The sequence below is a fragment of the Streptopelia decaocto genome, assembly GCF_964273445.1.
Source record: "Streptopelia decaocto genome assembly, chromosome: 2".
In the NCBI taxonomy this organism is placed as follows: Eukaryota; Metazoa; Chordata; class Aves; order Columbiformes; family Columbidae; genus Streptopelia; species Streptopelia decaocto.
The window spans coordinates 49,431,646-49,451,433 of NC_138655.1; the positions used below are offsets into that span (position 1 = coordinate 49,431,646).

The following is a 19,788-nucleotide window of genomic DNA, read 5'->3' on the forward strand; positions in this document are numbered from 1 at the left end:
GGAGCACCGCCCGGGCTGGCGAGAGCGGCCCTTCCGGACCTGCGCGGGCGCGGCTGCCTGACGGCCCGCCTTTCTCCTCCTACTCCCGCCGCCTCCCGGTGTTGCGGCGAGAGTCCTGCCAGTCCCCCGCGCCCCTGCCCGCGCTCCTGCCCGCGCTGCCATGGTGAGCCTGCAGAGCAGCCCCGGGCGGGGTGGCCTTGGCCTCCTCGTCCTCCTCCTGCTTCTGTCGCCCGCGCGGGTAAGTCCCTCCCGGGGAGAGCGCGGCGGGGCAGCCGTGCCTGCGGCGCGGGGTCGGGCCTCCTGATACCGTCGGGGGCAGAGGGGCGGCGGTGCCCTCCCTGGGGAGCGGGATCCCCTGGGTGTTGCTTCAGGGCGGGGGGAGCCGCGGGGGCTTCCCGTTAGCGGGGGTCTCCCCAGGGGGAAGCTGGCTGGGGGAGCCGGCTGAGCCATCAGCCGCCAGCTGCGGTGAGGCCGCTGGGATCGGGGCGAAGCGAAGCGGGGGGCTCCCTTCCTTGTCCCCGGTGGGGCTCTCTCTCCCCTTTCCCTCCCTCCTGGACTCGGTGCGAGAGTGAGGCGGGAGTGCGGGGCAGCCCGGTGACACAGCAGGCCGGCCCGGCAGCACCTGTTGGCGGGAGAGCGGGCGGTGCGCTCGGGCTTCGCACACTTCAGCTCTGCCCGGTCCGAGCCCCCTGGGGCTGCACCCAGCGCCCGGCTGCCGCCGCACCGTGTGAGCCCCGGTTATGCAATGCCCTCCGCATGTGAGTGGCCGTGCGGTCACATGTCTGTACGGAGGCTTGTCCTCGGTGTCCGGTTCGGTTTGTACGGAGTGTGTCTTATGCTAGGTGACAGCTTCGGGGAAGTAGTAGTCTGGTATGTGTTAGTGTGGTAGTATTAAGACTGCATGTTTCCATAAAATTTAGGACTGGAATAAGTTGGACTTATTAATACTTTAGGAAAAACACTGGAGAACATTCACTCCTCTCTTCTCAGTCATGTTTTGTTTATGCAGTACTCCAAGATAGGAGTGAGATACCCCACATTCCTCTGGAGAAACAAGGAGTGTCTTGTAAGCCTTAGTGCAGTGTTGTTTTTTTTTTTCTCACTAACCAACTTGGAAACATACTTTCTAGGTCAAGTTTTATGCTTAACACTTTATAAACTCACAAGTTTGGCATCCTCTGTGTGTGCTGAGGTTCTCCTGTTGTTATATCCTCTTCAAATAACCTTTAAAGAGCTTAAACATAAAACTAGGAATTCATTCTTCTGTTACCACTGGAGAAGCTGATTGTTTAGTAGTGACTAATGATCTCCAGGTGGGTAGGTAATGGACTCGCACCTTACTGACACTACTTTATTTAATGTCTTTGAAGGGAGATACCATCTTGTGGAAATTAGTAATTTTCCTGGGCTGGTAAGGGAATGACAAGATGCTTTCGTTTAGGTGGCAGATGGGTACTGAGCTAGGGAAGCTTGGAACAACAAGACTTAGGGGATCCTTGGAGAGGATGTGGCTTTGTGGTCCCTAAAAAGTAAACATTGCAAAATGACTTTAACCAGGCAGATTTCAGTTTTGTAATGTAAGAAGGTAATTTTTTTTTTTTTCTTCCATTAACTGTTATTTACAGCCTAACAATCCACAAAGTGCACCTTGGTATATTTCAAACATAAGCTCGTCTTTCAGGTAGACTGAGCTTATATAGTGTTAGACTCTTGCAGAAGGGGAGCATTGTGCAAATGAACCTGTTCTCTCCTTCAAGTATACTGGAAGTGTCATGTTTTCATGCTTTTGGTTGTGGTGTCTATAAACCAAAGTGTCATATGTCATGTTTCTTCTTTTTAAAGAAGTCAGTGGACTAGAATGGCATTTCAGTTTGCAGTCCTTCCATTAGGTACACTTTCACAATGAACTTGAAGTCTTCAGCCTGTGTAGGATGTATCTTTCACTCTGAGCAGTGCATGGTTCAAGACTTGTGCCAGCTAACCTGATACTAGTTGGTAGTTAACTATCCATCTAAGAACTACAATGAAAGTCTTGGCTCCCTTAGTCTCTTTTCTGAATGTGGATTTACAGGAGGATGATGTCTTGAAACTTTTATTGTTTTCTTATGAACATCTTAATGTACTAGATGGTATCTTGTGTGCTTAATGGCAGCTGTTTCAGTTGATATTCATATAATTATGCTAAAACACCAGCTGTTAAATTAGTGGCTAGGCAAGGTTGGACACAGGTTTCCTATCAGCAACTGGGATCCCAACCTGTGGGGTTTGAGTTTCTGAAATCCTGTGGAATGATGTTAATGGAAGGTGCTGTTCTGCCTCAAACTTACCAAGTGGCCCACAGTGCAGTGTTACGTGACCCTGGGCACGAGGTTCCAAAATGCCTGTGTGGAGCAGCTTGTTTGGCAGGGATGGCAATGCAGCTTCACAACAAGACAGTAATCACTTAAATTACTCCCTGGAAAATCAGGAGTGACTTGTTTGTAGTCTTTCTGGATGGAAAGTGAGGAAGCCTTCTTAGAAGGGGAGAGATCACTGAAGGGAATGACTGGTAGAACTGAGTCATGCTTTGCTGGGTGGTAGACAGTACTTTGTTGTGCAGTATTATTACTATACCCCTGGAGGGCATTAGAGTGTGTTGTGGGGCAGATGTCCTTAGTTGCAGACCACTGCTAGTTAGGGGACCTCTACTTTCTGGTCATGCATGCAGTAAGTGTGTATTTTCCTAATCATTGTCAGTTAACACCAGGTTGCTCCGACAGATACCAAACTATTACCCTTATTGCAACTTTCTCTTTCTACTTGACCCCAAATTTCTTCTGACATGTGAAGTATGCTTGGATAACTCCAGAGCTGGGGCTTGTTTTGCCTGACCAGCCGTAGCTGACAATTTTTCTGTGTGAAAGTGAGCAGTCCTTTACCTATGGGTAAAGGCAACGTGAAAAGCTTGACAGATGAAGGTTGTCTCTGAATTGGCTCTGTCTGAATGAGTTACTGAAAGAGACAAAGTCAGAGTTAAACCTGTAAAGTTTCCTTAGTCCATGGACCTCCTGCCTCTTATGGGGAGGGCCGTGAGGTAATGTGCAACTTCTGGGGCAGATCTGCAAACTTGACCTGACCACCTGTTTCCAGAAACCAGTCTTGCCATTTATTAAGGGTAATGTGGTGTTGTGTTTCCCTAGAACTCAACTTCTCAACCTAGTGGGCAATATCAGCTACTAAGTGTGATGTGGGCTAGATATTGAGGGAGTGAGCGGGGAAGAGTATGCTGTTTCCTGGGATTGATCTTCTTGCCCTGCAAGTCCTGGGATCTTTCTTCTTGCCTTGCAAGATCCCAGGTGTACCATCCTAGAAGAAGGAAGGGGAAACAGCTGTATCTGATACTGTTGCCTTTTCCATACATTAGTAATCTCACTTTGGAGAGCCAAACAATGTTCGCTTGTCATCTGGTATTTGCAAGACAACAAGTAGTTGCTGTTTCAGTATACAAAATCATCATTGTTCTTTGTCTGCTTAACAGCTACATATTCATTGTTGGTTATGGCCAATGTTGCTGGAAGCATTGAAGATTATTGATTTGTTTCAACATGCAGTTGAGGCAATTTGGAATGAAGTAAATGTGTTTATGATCTGTTGAAACACTAGTTTTATTACAAACCAATGATAATGCCTGGAACCAGAAAACTGTAACAGAACCTTTGTAGAATATTAATGGTCATTAAATGCCCATGCTTGTTCATGTGCAAGTTCTTTATTAGGGCTCCTGGAGCTCTGACCTGGGGTGAAATTTTTCGAAGAGAATACATCTTCTAGAAGTAGAAATACACTTTCTGAACTCTGAGGATGTACTGAAGACTAGTGTTAGCATATTGCCAGATGGCAGGAGGTTATGTTGCTATTGCTTCCTAAACTAACTAGGAAAGTCTCACTTTAAATATAGAACACTTAGTAATGTGATCTGTTTTAAAATAAAACAACAACAAACAACCCACCACACATGCACAAAAACACCATACAAAAAACCCACAACCCCCCCAAACCCCGATCTTATGTTAGTCCTATGGAGTATCTCGCATTGTTTAGAAGACAGTTTGCCTCAACACAGCATTTCTCTGTTAATTTTGGGGTTGGGAGGGTTTTCACCCATTTAAGAAAGGTGATTGTTCACCTAAATCCTAAGTGACTTGGACATCTGACTTTGCAAGCAGTACCTTTAACTATGACTTGTTTACAGCCACCCTTACTCATCCCTGTGTCTTCCCACCAGAACATTCCAGTGTAGGAATGTTCTTCTGAAAGAACAGCAAGAGCAAAGTACTTGTCTTATTCTGTAACTTAACCTGGCTTTTACTAGAGGGTTTTTGTGGGGAAGAACTTCCAGCTGTATCTTATCAGTGGTAATGGCATAGTTACTTAGTTACTTATAGTAACCCTGAATACTGTCTGAACCATGAGAGACCAGGCCTCTCCCGTATTTTGTGACTGACTCAGTGATGAGTCTGCTATTGACTTGTTGATGTTGGAGAGCTCTGGTGGTGACTTTAGGCTGCTGACTTTGATTATGTGGGTTTTTTTAGGCTTATTGACTTGGTTCAACCACTGTAAATCAAGGATCACCAAAGTTTACTGGTTCAGGGAACAAATTCAGACTTTTATTAGTGAGATCCTCCTAGGTCATGGCATAAATATCTAATCTTGGGTTGTCTCTGAAATTGAATTCTTGGTGTTAATACTGAAATAGAGTATGCAAACTTGCAGCTCTTCAGTCATTGAAAGTAACCAGTCTTTTCAGCTTTTTCAAACAGGCTGAAAGTTTGAGTGATAAATATGTTGGTTTTTCCATTGTAAGTTTTATCAAAGTGGAACTTAAGTATTATGGTTTTAAATTCTGTATTCCAATTACAAGTGTAAACACTAGGCCAGAATACCCTTTATTTTTCTTTCTTGTGTGTTTAGCTGAATACTTTTTGGTGCATGACCAAGTGTCATGTGCAAGTGAGTTGCTTTATGTTCCGTCCTGAAAATGATGGCAAAAAGCCTTGTAGGTAAATTTGTAGACATAATACAGCTTGTATTTTATTTTGTATTTGTGTAGTTATAACCAAGGAACCTTGAAATACAGATAACATTTTAAAAACAATAGAATTATCAGTCAGCCTGGTGTGGGAGCTGAAATTTACCTCCAAGTTTTTCTGTGTAAGAAGTGCCCTGAGAAGTTTGAGGGTTTTTTGTAACTGGTGACTGCATTACCAGTTTTACCACACTTTCCACTCTGGAAGAAGTTAAATCTTTCTGAAAAGAGTAGGTTGATAATGTTGTGGGTTTTAAAAATCAAGAAGTGTTAGATAACAAGACTTAATGAAACAGAGAAAGTGTTGTGGTATTTTTTCTTTCTATGAACACTTTCTAAAAAAGTATGATTATGAACCATTCTAGACTAAACATTTAACCCAGGCTGATATTGATGAAATATCTAATCCTGTACTCACAGGCAGTACTAAGCAGCTCACATTTCATTGCCCTTTTGCAAGAATAGCAGTGAATCTGTGCTTCCTCTTGAATAGATGATTAATTCACTACTGACACTGATGCATACAAACACTAAACCATCTTCTTTCCCTGCTTCTAGATTGTTTGCTCTTAAAACTTGGGTGCATAGGTGTGAGGAAACAGGTGAAGATAGTGACTTCTAAATTGACATCAAAGAAGTGTTGACTTCTTAGATTAATTTGATGCATGAACAGATTTAAAATGTAGTTTCCGTAAATAATCTCCAAGTTATGGGAATTTAACTTTCTGGCTTATGCTGGTGTTAAACATTCAGTGTTTACAAGTGCAATTTTAAAGGGGTTCTTTCCAGCTTCGGTGTAGGAATATGGTGATGCTGAGCAGTTGATTACATGTTTAGAAGAAATGCTAGAGTAGACAAATGAAATAGTGATCTGTATGAGTGGTACTTAAATTGACTTTTGGACTTAGCTTATAGTGAGGGACTTTGAATCGGGCCATGTTGCATAGTTTGAGTTAAAGGGAAAACAATTCTACCAGGGTCAGGTAAATTTGTGATGATTATTGTCCCTGATTTAAAAAAAATACAATTATTTCTTTACTCTTTGAAGAACTGTCAGTGTTGCTTAGCACAAAAATTGATGTTTTGGAGTCATTGTAATTCTGGGTAGCTCTTGGGTGTTATGAATGCAGCCTTTCAGGGGCCTCTCTGGTCAGTAAACAATATTATTCATGGTCAAGCACAAAGCACAGCAGTCTGTCCTTGCAGCGTAAGCATATGGTGTTTCTGCAAATGCTAGGTCAAGGTTGTTCAGGAGATAAAAATAGGTCAGTTGTCTCTCAAACTGTAGCTTGCAAACTTCTGACCAAGAGCTGGCAGAAGTGCAGTAAATGTTTGTGCAGCCTGCTTTCTGCTTGCAGCCCGGGTGCACAGGTATTGGAGCTGACCTAATGCTTTTTCTGTAAATAACTTGTTATTGCATTAAATGTTTTAATTTTCAGAATATTTTGCTTTAGCATGTCAAATGTCTCCTGATAGTACCACTGAACAAAAAAAAAAAACAGGTTTGCAAGTTACCACTGTCCCCTTTTCAGTTTCCTTTATTTTATGCACGTAGTGAAGAGCCAATTTCTGAATTTTTCACTAGTCCTTCCAATTGAAACATCTTTAAAATGAGCCTTGAAGCTTTTTTTTTTTTTTTTTACTTTGCACTGTAAGCCTATTTAAATGTTACATGCTTAGGCTTAAAAGGGGTGATGGAAAGCATCCTTTGAGATTGTGGCAATACATGGCATTCTTTGGTGAGTGCAGAGCTGTAAAGTTCTGCTATGGAATCTGCTTTATCCTGCTACTTCCTCAATCTGTTGCTATAAGTGACTGAGTTTGCAAGAAAGATTAAAAGGTGGTAGGAGGAACTGAAATACTGCATATAAGCAATACACTTCTCTCCATGTACACTGAATCATGTGCTCTAAAGTGACAAGTTTAACCCACTAATCATGTGCATTATTTTGTGTTAACAAATTATTTGCTACGTCACCTTATATTTGGAGATGCTTTTTAAGCATTTTTTTTTTCTTAAGTAACTCACACTTAGTCTTAACTATAGACAACGTACTTCCTGTTTCTAGACTGGGTAAGGAAGGATGGGGAGCTGAGCTGCAGATCAGTGGTGATGTGCACCCTGTCAAAAACAGGCACTGTTCCTAATGGCTGCTTTATGTACGACATGGTGATGTTTAGCAGGAAGTTGTCTAATCTGGATTGTAAAGGACTTTTGGAATGGTAGCACCCAAACTCTACAGCAGCCGAGACATTTGGCAGCTATTTCTAGCAGTTAACCAGATATCTCATGTTGATTAGGTACTTTCACAGTTCTGTGTCTGGTATGGAGAATGTGGAGTTGCTTCTGGAGACAAGAGATACAACTGTGCATATGATGGACCACCAATAGCACTACCAGAAGATGGCTATGACTTAATGCAGGTGAGCTTCTTTTGGAGGTCTGCTGCTAAAAAATAATTCTCCTACACTGTAGAGTTCTGTATTGGATTCTGTTGGACCTGCACGATGACATTGGCTTTCTCATCCTAATTTGTTGAGAAAGTAAACAGGTTATCTCTGATTTCTCAGGTATAGATTGTAGCCCTGATTGTGTGAAGGTGATATGCCTCAGAAGTATGAGAAGTCTCTAAGACATGTAATTGCAGGCTTTTACAAACATAACCTTAAATATAGGATTGGTTTGCTTTTCTGCATATTTTCGTCACTGGTCTGAGCAGTCTTTAGTCAGACTGATGTTTTTAGGACTCTTCAAAACTGTAATACATTCTGCGGTTATGCCTTTCTGATCTCTAAAGGACAAGACTAGACTGTTTTCCATCAAATTATCGTTGCTGATCTCTTCCTTACATGGGACATTTGACACTCAATCGAAGGGAGCAAACTTGGACATTTAGTCTCTTTAGCTGTGGCTAATGTGAGACTGTATTTCCTTATCTGGGCTTTAGCTGTCAAATTGAACAAAACAAAAGTCAAAATAGAGTTTGTGGATTTGATGTACAATATAGAATGATACTGCCAGGCTTGCCTTCTTGGCAGATGGTAGTGCAAATCTTTAAAGTGTGAAATAGCTACGGAGTTAAACAATGGTTTGACTGGTGGCAGGAGTGACTTAAATATGTAGGTGAGCTAACTACTGTGTTGTACTGTTTCTGAAGATTTAATATACAGTTCTTGTATGTTACTACTATTTATACTTGTATTAAATGCATTTGTCTCTTCAATAAACTGAACATGGAATAGCTTTTCCAGGTAACCACTGTTTTTGTGGTTAGTGGCTTGCCTTCTGAGACTTTAGAATCTGATGCTATCCAGAAGGTATAGTAGAGGATAAGCTGCAAGAATACTTTCAACTTGGATAAACATGTGTTGTCCTCTTACTAATAGACTCTCAAATACCATTATCCTTCTATATATAGACCCTGGTGACTACAGATCATATGAAGGGGCTTTTTCAGAGGAAGTGATGCCTTGAATAAAAGAAGTGATTCTTCTCCCTAAAGAATCTGATTGATTAGATTGATATTTGTTTCTATGCATCTCCTACAGCAACAGCTACTGTCTTCTGAAATATGCTGAAGCAGAACCCCTAACTCTAATGAGTTCTGAAGCCTTAAACATGCTTTTCCTTCCTTCCCTCTGACCTTGATACTGTTTTTATTTAAGGAACTCTGTCCAGGCTTATTCTTTGGCAATGTTAGCACTTGCTGTGATGTTCGTCAGCTTCAGACTTTGAAAAACAACTTGCAGCTGCCTCTGCAGTTTCTTTCCAGGTATGCTAATGAATGGCAAAGCAACTAGAGATTTGTAACATAATGAACACATTAAGACTCTTCTGTTCATGTAGACTGTAGAAAAGGTGGCAATTCCATTTAAAGGCTTATTGGAGCAAGCTTTGGGAAAGGCTCCTTCATATCAGGAAGCTTAAATTTCATGAAACAGCTACTTGCAGTCTGCATTGAGGTAGATGATAGAATAAATGTTACCTTAGTTTGTCTCAAGCTACTGTATTTGTAATGAAGGCTTCAGAAGAGGGTGACAAAGTATTGTTCAGTCTTCTACCAGAAGTCTCCCTGCTAGCAGTAGTTAAGTTTGCCTTCAAATTCTGCTTTTATCTGCTATTTGAGGTAGGCAGTTTTGTTAGTGAATGTTGTTCATGCTACTGGTGAGGAGTGGTGTTTTTTTTTTTTTTAAGCACCAGCTAATGTTGCATTGTTAATTAAAAGCTTGCAGAATTTAAATACTTTGTTCTGATGCTCTGAGCAGAATGTTTACACTTGATATGTAGGTCAAATCAGATATGCCCTGCACTTTTACCTCTTAATCTGTTTGCTTTTCTTTAACTTTCCTACCCAGATGTCCATCGTGTTTTTACAACTTGATAAACCTCTTCTGTGAACTGACTTGCAGTCCAAATCAGTCTGACTTTTTGAATGTTACAAGCACCATACCTTATTATGATCCAATTTTAAAAGAGAACAAAAGTAGCATTACAGAGCTGCAGTACTTTATTGGAGAACAATTTGCAAATGGTGAGTAAACAGTGTGTTAATCTACCTAGGCTTTTTCAAGGTAATAAGACCAATGCCTTCTCAGAAGGAACTGTGAGGAGGAAATACCTCCTTGTCTTTTGAAGTTCGTGGCATCAAATAGATACCAGTAGGTTCTCCATGAAACTGCTAGAACACTAACTTCTGCCTGGGTAGGAGACATTACACTGACACTGTTAATAAATATGTTTGAAGACTCAACTGAGACTGAACATCTGTACAAATCAAAGGATCATTTGGTTGGAAGAGACCCTCAAGATCAAGTCCAACCATTAACCTAACTGGCACTAAACTATGTCCCTAAGAACCTTGTCTAAATGCCTTTTAAACACCTCCAGGGATGGTGACTCCACCACTTTCCTCGGCAGCCTCTTCCATTGCTTGACAAAATGGTTAATAGCTGATAACCCTGATGAATTTAACTTCAGAAAAAGCAATGTTGTTGCCAAATACTAAATGTCCAAAGCCAAGCTGACATTGAAACTGTCTGGCAAGTATGAGAGTAACATTTGTACACTGTGTACTGCAGTGGTTCTCTAAGAGGCATTCACTCCTCTTGAAATGGACTGTTCTAATCCTTTGCCAAATCCAGATTATTTTTTTTTTTCAAAGAACGAAGAAGTTTGGGTTGTATTTTGGTTTTATAGCAAGCTTGAAGAATCAGTTCAGTCATTATAGCAAGCTTGAAGAATCAGTTCAGTCATTATATACTTTGTGCAATAACCTTTAATCAAATTATGAGACACTTGAAAGTCATATAAGGCCTACAGATCAAAAGTACCTTAAATAGTTGTCATAATTTTCCCTGAAATTAACTTTATATTAAGTGCTGTTCCTTCTCAAACACTAAAGTATGTTCTAGTGTAATGCAGATTCATGTGGTGTACTCAGAGATAGCCATAACAAGGAGTTGCAACCTTGAATACTGTAAACACAACTGGAAGCATTATTTCACTATCTTAAGATATTTCATCTTGAAAGCTATAAGCATGTTCTTTGAACTTGTTGAGTCTAATTATTGGAAATAGTTGGAATGCTCACTCAAATAATAACATTGGTTTAATGACTCTTCTGTCTTAATGCACTCTTTCTAGCCATGTATAATGCCTGCAAAGATGTGGAGGCTCCGTCAAGTAATGTTAAAGCACTGGGGCTACTGTGTGGGAAGGATGCCAAGGACTGCAATGCCACCAACTGGATTGAGTACATGTTTAGTAAGGACAATGGGCAAACTCCTTTCAGCATTATTCCTATCTTTTCAGGTAAGAAACTGAGTATTCCTTGCCTTTGAAGCTGCTGTCAAAGGCTATGTGCTGCAGCTAGTATACTGGTTTGTTAAACAGCAGCCCAATGACGAATGTCTGCAGTCAGAGGCTTTCAAAGCAATGCAAGATAAACTGATTATCTCTTTTGATTTCTACTGGGAAGTCATACTTTGCACTTGCTTTGTATGCAGCTTCCTGTTGTGTAGATATCTAAAACTCATTAAGGGATGGGCTGAGCTTAGGCAACCGGATCGCTTGTATTCCTTGGGGAACTAGTGCAGTACCCTTATCCTTTAGGATTTCTTTGCAAGGAAACTAACACATTGCACAATCTGGACAGATTATGGGGGTGACAAATCATTGCTGGAATGATAGAAGTATGTGCTTACTGCTTTTACAAACTGAGGTGTTCTAAAACGTGACCAGTCATTTAGTTAGTAGCCAACTGTGAACAGTTGGTACCTGCTGTGGAAAAGGCAGTGGCTTTGTCAGCTGTAAGACCAAGGAAAGCTACTCTATAGAGGATAGGGCCTCTTGTATAAAGGGTTAACTCACTTAACTGGGAAGCTTGTGTTGAAGGTCTGAATTTTTACCTGGTAGTAAACTGGTTCTGCAACTTGTGACTTGTCATAGATGTTCCTGTCCATGGAATGATTCCTATGAACAATGCTACCAAAGGTTGTAATGAGTCTGTGGATGATTCGACAGGACCATGCAGCTGTCAGGACTGTTCAATTGTTTGTGGTCCAAAACCTCAACCCCCTCCATTGCCTGCTCCATGGCTTTTGTTTGGTTTGGATGCTGTGTATGTCATCATGTGGATCTCCTACATGGGATTTCTGCTTGTCTTTTTTGCACTGGTTTTTGGAATCTGGTGTTACAGGTAAAGTATTCAAACTGCTCAGCTCTGAAAGTCACTTGCCTTTTTTTTTCTGAAAGCTTCGTTTGCCCAGGACAGAATGCTTATGTCTTCTTTCACGCAAGCAAAAGTCATGTTCTGTGACAGATGCTTATACTTACGGGGAGTGTTCTAGTACCTAAAAATATGTGGTAGAAAGTGAGTGCAGAAGTTGGTTTAGTTGATGTGCAACTCTTGTAGCATCTGTAGCTACAGGATCAAATATGCCAATCTACAACTTTCATAAGCAAGAACTTGAGAGTATGTAAAAGTCTGGGGAAATGCACATATCTACTTCGTCAGATTTACATTAAACCTTTATGATAAAGAGTAAAGTCTCAGTTTGACTGTGTCCTTGTGTGGTATGCGTTAAGATACCAGAGCACCACCTTTCAAGAGCAGTGAAATGCCTTTGTGCTCAAATGTCAAACTTCTCTGAGAGCTTAAGACTAGGTCAGTCCACTAATAAACTAATAGCTTGGAGAACACATGTGACTAAGTAAAAATGTGGTCCTGTTTTCTTCCTCAGATAACTTGTTCTGTAAGTTGTAGTTGAAATGAACTGAAACTCCAGTGATGGAAAGGCCTGTTTACCACATGCAGTGTTTCATTAAAGCCACTATTACTTCTGGCTGTTGTTACATGTGCAACAAAGTGTTTAATGCACCATACTTTGTCAGTAGATGTGGCTGACGTGGGAAGAATCATTAAAAGTTTGACTTCAAGATAATGGGATTGTAAGAACTCAATTTGGGATCAGTGGGAGAGAGAAAGATCTATTATGGGCAGCCACATGCAATCATAACATTGTTTTGTTACAAGCATTAGTCTGCAGGAAAACTATCACTACCCTATTGCAAATTAAGTCATTAATACTTTTTCTTAGTCTCCTGTTCTGAAAAAACTAAACAAAAGCTGATCTTCCAGTGATCATAGCGTTGTGTGAAGTAAGGGCCAGCAAGCCAGCTTCTCTGTACTATGTGATACTCACTAGTGAAGTGTACACATAAATGTAAATGCTTTGGTGTGGGTGTGCTAACAATCCAGAGCAGTGGCATCCTGTTAATATTTTGTAATAGCATTTTCTGGAGGCTTCCATTATCTAACATCCTTAACTATGGTAGTACTTTTCAGTGCAGCTTTAATATTTTTCAGTTATGACCAGGAATCTGAAATTGCTGTATAATGAGAATTGCATCTATGTGGAGAAGGGTAGTGGATACAACAAGCTTATGATGTGCTCAGCAGCCTTATCTTACTGGGCAATATGTAGTAACTACAGGAAATGGTAAGGGTGTCTGAGATGTCTGGTTCGTAGCCCAAACCATCCTGCCATAACTGAAGGTCTCATTATTACAGCTTACCATGAGGAGGCTATTGAACTTATCTCCTGCTCTGGGTATCAGGAATGGGTATAAGCAATACAGGTCTAGCATAAGTGTTCTGGGGTATAACTTGCCTGTCTTCAGGACAGGAAGAAAGTACCTTACTTTGATATTTCCTCACTTCCCCGTTTCTTCAGGCTAAGTAGGTGTAACTTGAGCAGTTTGACAAATGAGGTCAAATATTTATAATGTAGAAAACTTTTCCATGTGTTATTGCTAAGTTATGATCAATCTAAAGAGATTCCCTGTGCTCTTAATGCTACTGATCTTCTAAATAGACATAAAGAATGTGTACTTGATCCAAGTTTGAGAAGCTTATTAAGATAGGAGGAGTCAAATATCAATTTTATTACTGACATTGGACTCTATTACTGTAGAAAATCCAAAAGATACCTTTTGAGGAAGCAGGGTAACATAGCTTTTTGTCTTGCAGGAGGCGGCACTTTGTCTCAGAATACACACCAATTGACAGCAATGTAGCCTTTTCTGTGAATTCCCATCGTGACAATGGTATGTCTTGGATAAGGGTAATAGATTTATTAGAAACTCGTCTTAAGTGCTTCTCCTTTCTGTGGATGGGCTCTGGAATTTTAGCGTTTTTAGGCCATATAATTCATTCTTAGAGGGCTTTATTTCAGTCTTTTGGCCAATACCTCTCTTTTAGAGTGGTACTTAACTCTTTTGTTGGATGCTGGAAGCCCTGGTTGCAGTCTATGGGTCTGGCTACTATAATAGGAATTTCTGGAGTGCTTTGTAGCTGGCAGTGAAAGGGACAGCATGATGTTAAAATCATTTTGATCATGTTGTGACCTATCCACCTATCAAAGCATGCCATGAAAGAACTGTAGTTTAATTTGTGTAGCAGCTGTGGTAGCTCACTTTAATGCATATGTATCTGTTAGCTGCTTCTTGCCTTTATTTGCTGTACTTACTGCTGTAAGAGACAATTTTGTATTAGAAGGGGCAGTGTCAGGTACAGGCTGGTTTCTGCCCTCTTGACCTCACTCAAGGATTGGTTGCTGGTTCTGACTGTCAATGTAGACATAGCTTCTGGTGCTTACTACAAGCAGAACTGAAATAAAATTTCATCTTTCCTAGTGGACATCAAGAAAGTGCTGCTTAATGGACTTCACAAATATTTACTGTTTACTTCTTGCTCTTACAGGGAAAATTACCTGTGGTGAAAGGCTTGGTGAAAGGTTTGAGAATGGCCTAAGGATGACATTCACATCATGGGGGGCTTTCTGTGTCAGAAATCCACGTCCTGTTATCCTCTTCTCTGTGGTCTTCATTGCAATGTGCTGCTCAGGCTTTGTGTATATTAAAGCAACCACAAACCCTGTAGATCTCTGGTCAGCCCCAAACAGCCAAGCTCGCAAGGAGAAGGAGTACTTTGACACACACTTCGGGCCTTTCTTTCGTACTGAACAACTTATTATTCAAGCACCCAACAGCCATCCAGACACCTATTCACCTTACCCATCAGGAGCAGACGTGCCTTTTGGGCCTCCACTTACCAAAGAGATTCTCCACCAGGTAATTGGGACTTCCCACGAGCAAAGACCTAAACATACCTAACAGATGTAACCATATGGAGTTGGTTTTCTGTCTATGGTGCCATGTGTCCATCAAAACAATCACTAGATATTCATATTAAAAATCCAAGTATCACTATAAAAGCTTTTTGCTGAAAACCTTGTCTTCTGACCTCTTCTATTAGAGGTAGACCTGCAAGCTAAGTTCCAGTAAGTACTCTTGCTGTGAACACAGAAATAATGGGATTTAGTCATGTGCTTCTGTTGGTGTGTACCACTGCCTTTGGAAACTTAGAGGAACGCAGCATGCACTGAAGTCTTGTCTTGCTAGGGAAATGCTTTCTTGTGCTGTTCTTAAAACTATGGCGTGTGTGTTTGTTTTTTTTTTTTTCCAAGGTACTGGATTTGCAGGATGCTATTGTCAACATAGCTGCTTCTTTTGACAATGAGACTGTAATGCTGAAAGACATTTGCTTGGCTCCTCTTGCTCCCTACAACAACAACTGCACTATACTGAGTGTACTCAACTACTTTCAGAACAGTCATTCTGTACTAGATCACTCTGTTGGGGATGAGTTCTTTGTCTATGCTGACTACCACACTCACTTTCTATACTGTGTTCGGTAAGCAGGATGATTATGTGCTTTTTTTGAACTGTAGGCTAACTAGGTATTTGTCTTGCTGGCAAACAAAACTAGCTCATTCTTGCTGCTCCCTTGAACCTTTTCTCACCTCTTTTTAAACTCACAATACTATGTGGAACAGCAGGTTAGTATAGATTGCTTCTGTTTCTTTGTCTTAGTACTTTAATAGGAGTTGTGTTTTAATCAGGTTTCAGGTTACACTTGGTTTGGTGCAGACAGTGGCTCTCTTTTACCTTAAACGTGTTTCAAGTACTTCTGAGAAGCAGAATTCTGATATAGAAGACAGTTTCTAAGCTTTCACTTCTGTTCACAGTTCAGTAGGCAGAAGCCACTCCTTTTCCTAGAAACTGTAAGGAAGACACCCTTAAAACTGTATTTAAATTCAAAGCAAACATAGCACAAGGCCAATGTATTACAAGGAGTCTTATCTCATTTCTCTCTTGAAATTCAGTTTTAACATAACAGCTTTTTAGTTTTCTGTTCTATGGTGCTGTGCCTTAGTTGTTGAGCAGAAGCCAACAGTTGTTGCTGCTGATCTCTCTAGGGCTCCAGCATCACTGAATGACACAAGCTTGCTTCACGATCCCTGCTTGGGAACATTTGGTGGACCTGTATTTCCATGGCTGGTGTTGGGAGGATATGATGGTAAGTGGCAGAACGGTGTTGCAGTTCGTCTTGAAAGTCTTCTATGCTGGCTTTGTTACTAAAGGTGCATTCTTGTTCAACAGACACTTAAATGCACGCCAGAGAAACTGGTGTTTTGTTCAGCTTTAAGTAAGAATATTTTAAATTTTCAGTGGATCAGTGATGAGATTGGAGGCAGACTAGGCATTTCTAGAGTAGTCTTTACTAGAACATACTTATCTTGTTGACAAGCAAGTGTTCAGTCTACTTTGGGCCTACTAAAGGATCTTTAGTTTTTAGAGACTAGATAAAGATATGAAGTATCTCAAGTTGACATGCTGGGACATGTGTATTTTGCTTTTGAGTAAAATGAAGTTTTGTTACTGATCTGACTAGGTTAAGATGTTCACAAAGGAAACCATTTCATAATTATTCTGAAACCAGAATTTTCTTAAAGCAATTTGTCCAATTAAACCTAACTTGATAGGTATATCAAACACAAAAGTATTATATCAAACACAAATGTATTAAAACAGCCTTTGAAGGCAAGCACTTGATTAAACTGTAGATTTTTGTACTTCCTTTGAAAAAAACCAAGTATGCAGGAGGCATCAGGTTTAAGAAGCCATATCCTTTTATCTCACAAGATGGAAAGTCATAAGCACTGGTTATATAGTAGCCCCTTGTCTAACAATGCAATGACTTAATGTTGGGGTGCCATGAACATGGTAAACAATCAATGATTACTTTTGAATGCAGTCTGTAATGCTTGTTAACTTCCATTCTCACTGCAGTAATTTCTATTCTTATTTCATGAGTGGTTTTGAGGACTTGATGTTGTTAAATAGATTGCATTTAACGGAGCTGTGGGGGTGGAATTGCTTTGGACAATGCTAATGTTAAACTTGATTGTAGCCACCTGTATTGGAATGTAGGCTGCATTTTGTAATGCCTGACAATTTTTCTTTCCTATTCTATAGAGGAGAACTATAATAATGCTACAGCTCTTGTTATTACTTTTCCTGTCAACAACTACTACAATGACTCAAGAAAACTAATGAAAGCTTTAGCATGGGAAAAAGAGTAAGTAGGCTTCCTGTATTCTGAAACGCATAAATTACTTAAAGCAACTTTTAAATGTAGATACGTAAAAAACACCTGTACTGCATTGACAGTTTCTCCATGTAACTACAGGGGTGTTTTGAGAAGCAGCAAAAACCCATCAAGGACAGAATGTGCTGGTCATAAGACTTTCACTTTATCTGGCTTATACTTTGAGGAGATAAGTTCTAGTCTTGTTAGTGACAAACTAGTCCAGTAGTACTTGCTGATAAGTAACTTTAGAAAGGATTTGATATATTTCACTACAGGTAGACTCTGCAGTTTACTGGACCGTTATCACTAGTGGAAAGGTCCAGCATTATCCTGTAATTCTTAAACTGTAATTTTTACAAAAGTCTTCCAGGTGAGGTTATAAAGCTTTCATTTCCTTCATCATCTTGAAGACCTGATGTTGGCTTACACCGGCCAACTGTTCTGGCTGATGGTCCAGATAAAAACTACTGCACTAGAAAGTCTGAGACTTATTAGAAGTATAACTAGAGTCTGCCTGTGTCACAAGCACCTCTCTTCCATTAGGGAACTGAAATAAAGGATAATAAATTGCTGAAGTACTGTAAGCAAGCTGCAGTCATTTCACATGTCTAGCTTTGAGGAAAACTGCATTTTTGCTTTGAAATGGTTTATGCTTATGCAAGATATCTGGTTGTCCTCAAATTCTGGAGAGAACATGGAAGATATTTCAGCATAGTGTATTTCTAGGGCTTGGAGTAGAGTTCTAGGGATGTGTAGCAAGCAGCCCTCTTTAAAAATGAGCAATGTCCCTCAAAGTAGCTTCTGGCCACAGTGGACTCTTGTACCACACAGATTATTTAAATTTGCCTTCAGCTGACTTCCAAATATTTTCAATACAAAATATTTTATCCTTTAAAGTGTGACGGATCTTTTTCTTTTTTTCCTTTTAGGTTTATTAACTTTTTGAAGAACTATGATAATCCAAACTTGACCATATCATTTTCTGCAGAACGGAGTATTGAAGATGAAATTGATCGTGAAAGCAACAGTGATATTAGCACTGTGGTGATAAGCTATATTGTAATGTTTGTGTACATCTCCATAGCTTTGGGACATATCCAGAGCTGTAGAAGGATACTGGTATGTGTATACTTCTCATAGCTATAAACACTGAAGCTACAACTTGCTGATTAGTTTTTCTTAGCTTTAAGTGACTGAAATATTTTTGCAGACTGCTCATATTCAGTCTTTTAATAAAATCAAAGCATTGAGTACTCCTTGGGCAGGAACTATGGGGAGCGTTATCCTTGTCGTACTTGACAATTTGCGTGCTTCATAGCTTCAACTAAGTCTGTTTTCACTTGAGGCATCCAGTTAACTTAAGCTTTAAGGCTTGTAGCTTCAATTTATTTTTAAAATATCCATATCTTCAAAAGAATTAGAAAAGTGTTCTACTAACTACACTAAATATGTAAGAACATGGTTTTTACCTTTGCTATAATCTGTCCTGTTTGATGCTGGTTTGGTTGACAGTCATGAACTTTTTTTTTAGGTGGATTCAAAGATCTCCCTGGGCATTGCAGGCATCCTGATTGTACTGAGCTCGGTGGCATGTTCTATAGGCATTTTCAGCTACTTTGGAGTCCCACTGACACTGATTGTGATAGAAGTAATTCCCTTCTTGGTCTTGGCTATTGGGGTGGACAACATTTTCATTATAGTCCAGACACTTCAGGTATGTGTATGTTCATATAGACTATTCTCAATATGCCTGTCTTGGAAGGCTGTTAACTTGGAGCAGAAAGTCTTCTGCGTTCCAGTCCAGTCAGAGCAGCTCTGGACCCTCACAGAATATCTACTGGTCTTGGAAAGAGAGAGACAAGATTATATGTACATTCTCACTTACTGCTGGTTGATATTAATCTCATTTAATGTAATTTCTGGTCCACATTCTAATGATGTACAAATGAATATTATTTTTAACATCCTTCTCTGGTAGTTCTAGAACTCAACTACTATTTTGATAGCTTGTAACTTCACTGTATTGTGAGCAGTAATCTTTGACTAAACTACATGCTCCAGACCAGGGACTTCTGACACAAAGTCTTAGTGCAATCAGCTTTCTAATTTGACAGGCCCAATAACCCACTAAAACTGACAATGCCTCTGGCAAGTGTGTGGTTTTGTCTGAAGTACTGAACTTTACTACTGTATCAGGTGAAGTTTGAAGCAAGGCAACAGTGATATTCATGCTGCTTTTGTATTAGAGAACCTCTCTTTGTTGATCTCAGGTTAATGAACTTAAAATGATGAAAGATAGTTTGGGTGTTTGAAAGTGTGTGGATTTTATTTCCTATGAAAGCACTTTCTAAATTGTGTGATTCCTAATTATAATAAATTGCCTTAAAATAGAGAGATGAACGCCTTCAGGGTGAAACTCTGGATAAACAGATTGGCAGAGTCTTGGGAGATGTGGCACCCAGTATGTTTCTCTCATCTTTTTCGGAGACTGTGGCATTCTTTCTTGGTAAGACTTCTTTAATATTTGAAGATAAGGGTTTGTATGTTGCAGGAAAAAATGCAACTTTTTAATGAACTTTTTTATTTAGAGTGTAATTTACCATTTGTTCAATTTGCATTGAGTGGCTCAATGTTGAAGCAAGAGCATGCATGACAGCACTCCTTACCTACGCTCTTATGCAGCTTGTACTAAGACTAGTGACTTTAGAACTCAGAAATGTCTCA

The 19,788-nt window shown here is 40.2% G+C and overlaps 1 protein-coding gene across 1 annotated transcript in view; it reads left to right on the forward strand.

The window, feature by feature from the left end:
• The window catches only part of NPC1 (NPC intracellular cholesterol transporter 1), a 27,956-nt gene continuing 8,168 nt past the window's right edge, over nucleotides 1-19,788 (forward strand). Inside the window, exons 1-14 of the mRNA XM_082044490.1 lie at nucleotides 1-238; nucleotides 7,370-7,492; nucleotides 8,735-8,841; nucleotides 9,425-9,600; nucleotides 10,713-10,880; nucleotides 11,517-11,766; nucleotides 13,600-13,676; nucleotides 14,332-14,702; nucleotides 15,098-15,324; nucleotides 15,890-15,990; nucleotides 16,950-17,052; nucleotides 17,994-18,183; nucleotides 18,596-18,778; nucleotides 19,456-19,570. Of these exons, the coding sequence (XP_081900616.1) occupies nucleotides 161-238; nucleotides 7,370-7,492; nucleotides 8,735-8,841; nucleotides 9,425-9,600; nucleotides 10,713-10,880; nucleotides 11,517-11,766; nucleotides 13,600-13,676; nucleotides 14,332-14,702; nucleotides 15,098-15,324; nucleotides 15,890-15,990; nucleotides 16,950-17,052; nucleotides 17,994-18,183; nucleotides 18,596-18,778; nucleotides 19,456-19,570 (2,269 nt within the window). The 5' untranslated portion in view covers nucleotides 1-160. The remainder of the gene's footprint in view (nucleotides 239-7,369; nucleotides 7,493-8,734; nucleotides 8,842-9,424; nucleotides 9,601-10,712; nucleotides 10,881-11,516; nucleotides 11,767-13,599; nucleotides 13,677-14,331; nucleotides 14,703-15,097; nucleotides 15,325-15,889; nucleotides 15,991-16,949; nucleotides 17,053-17,993; nucleotides 18,184-18,595; nucleotides 18,779-19,455; nucleotides 19,571-19,788) is intronic.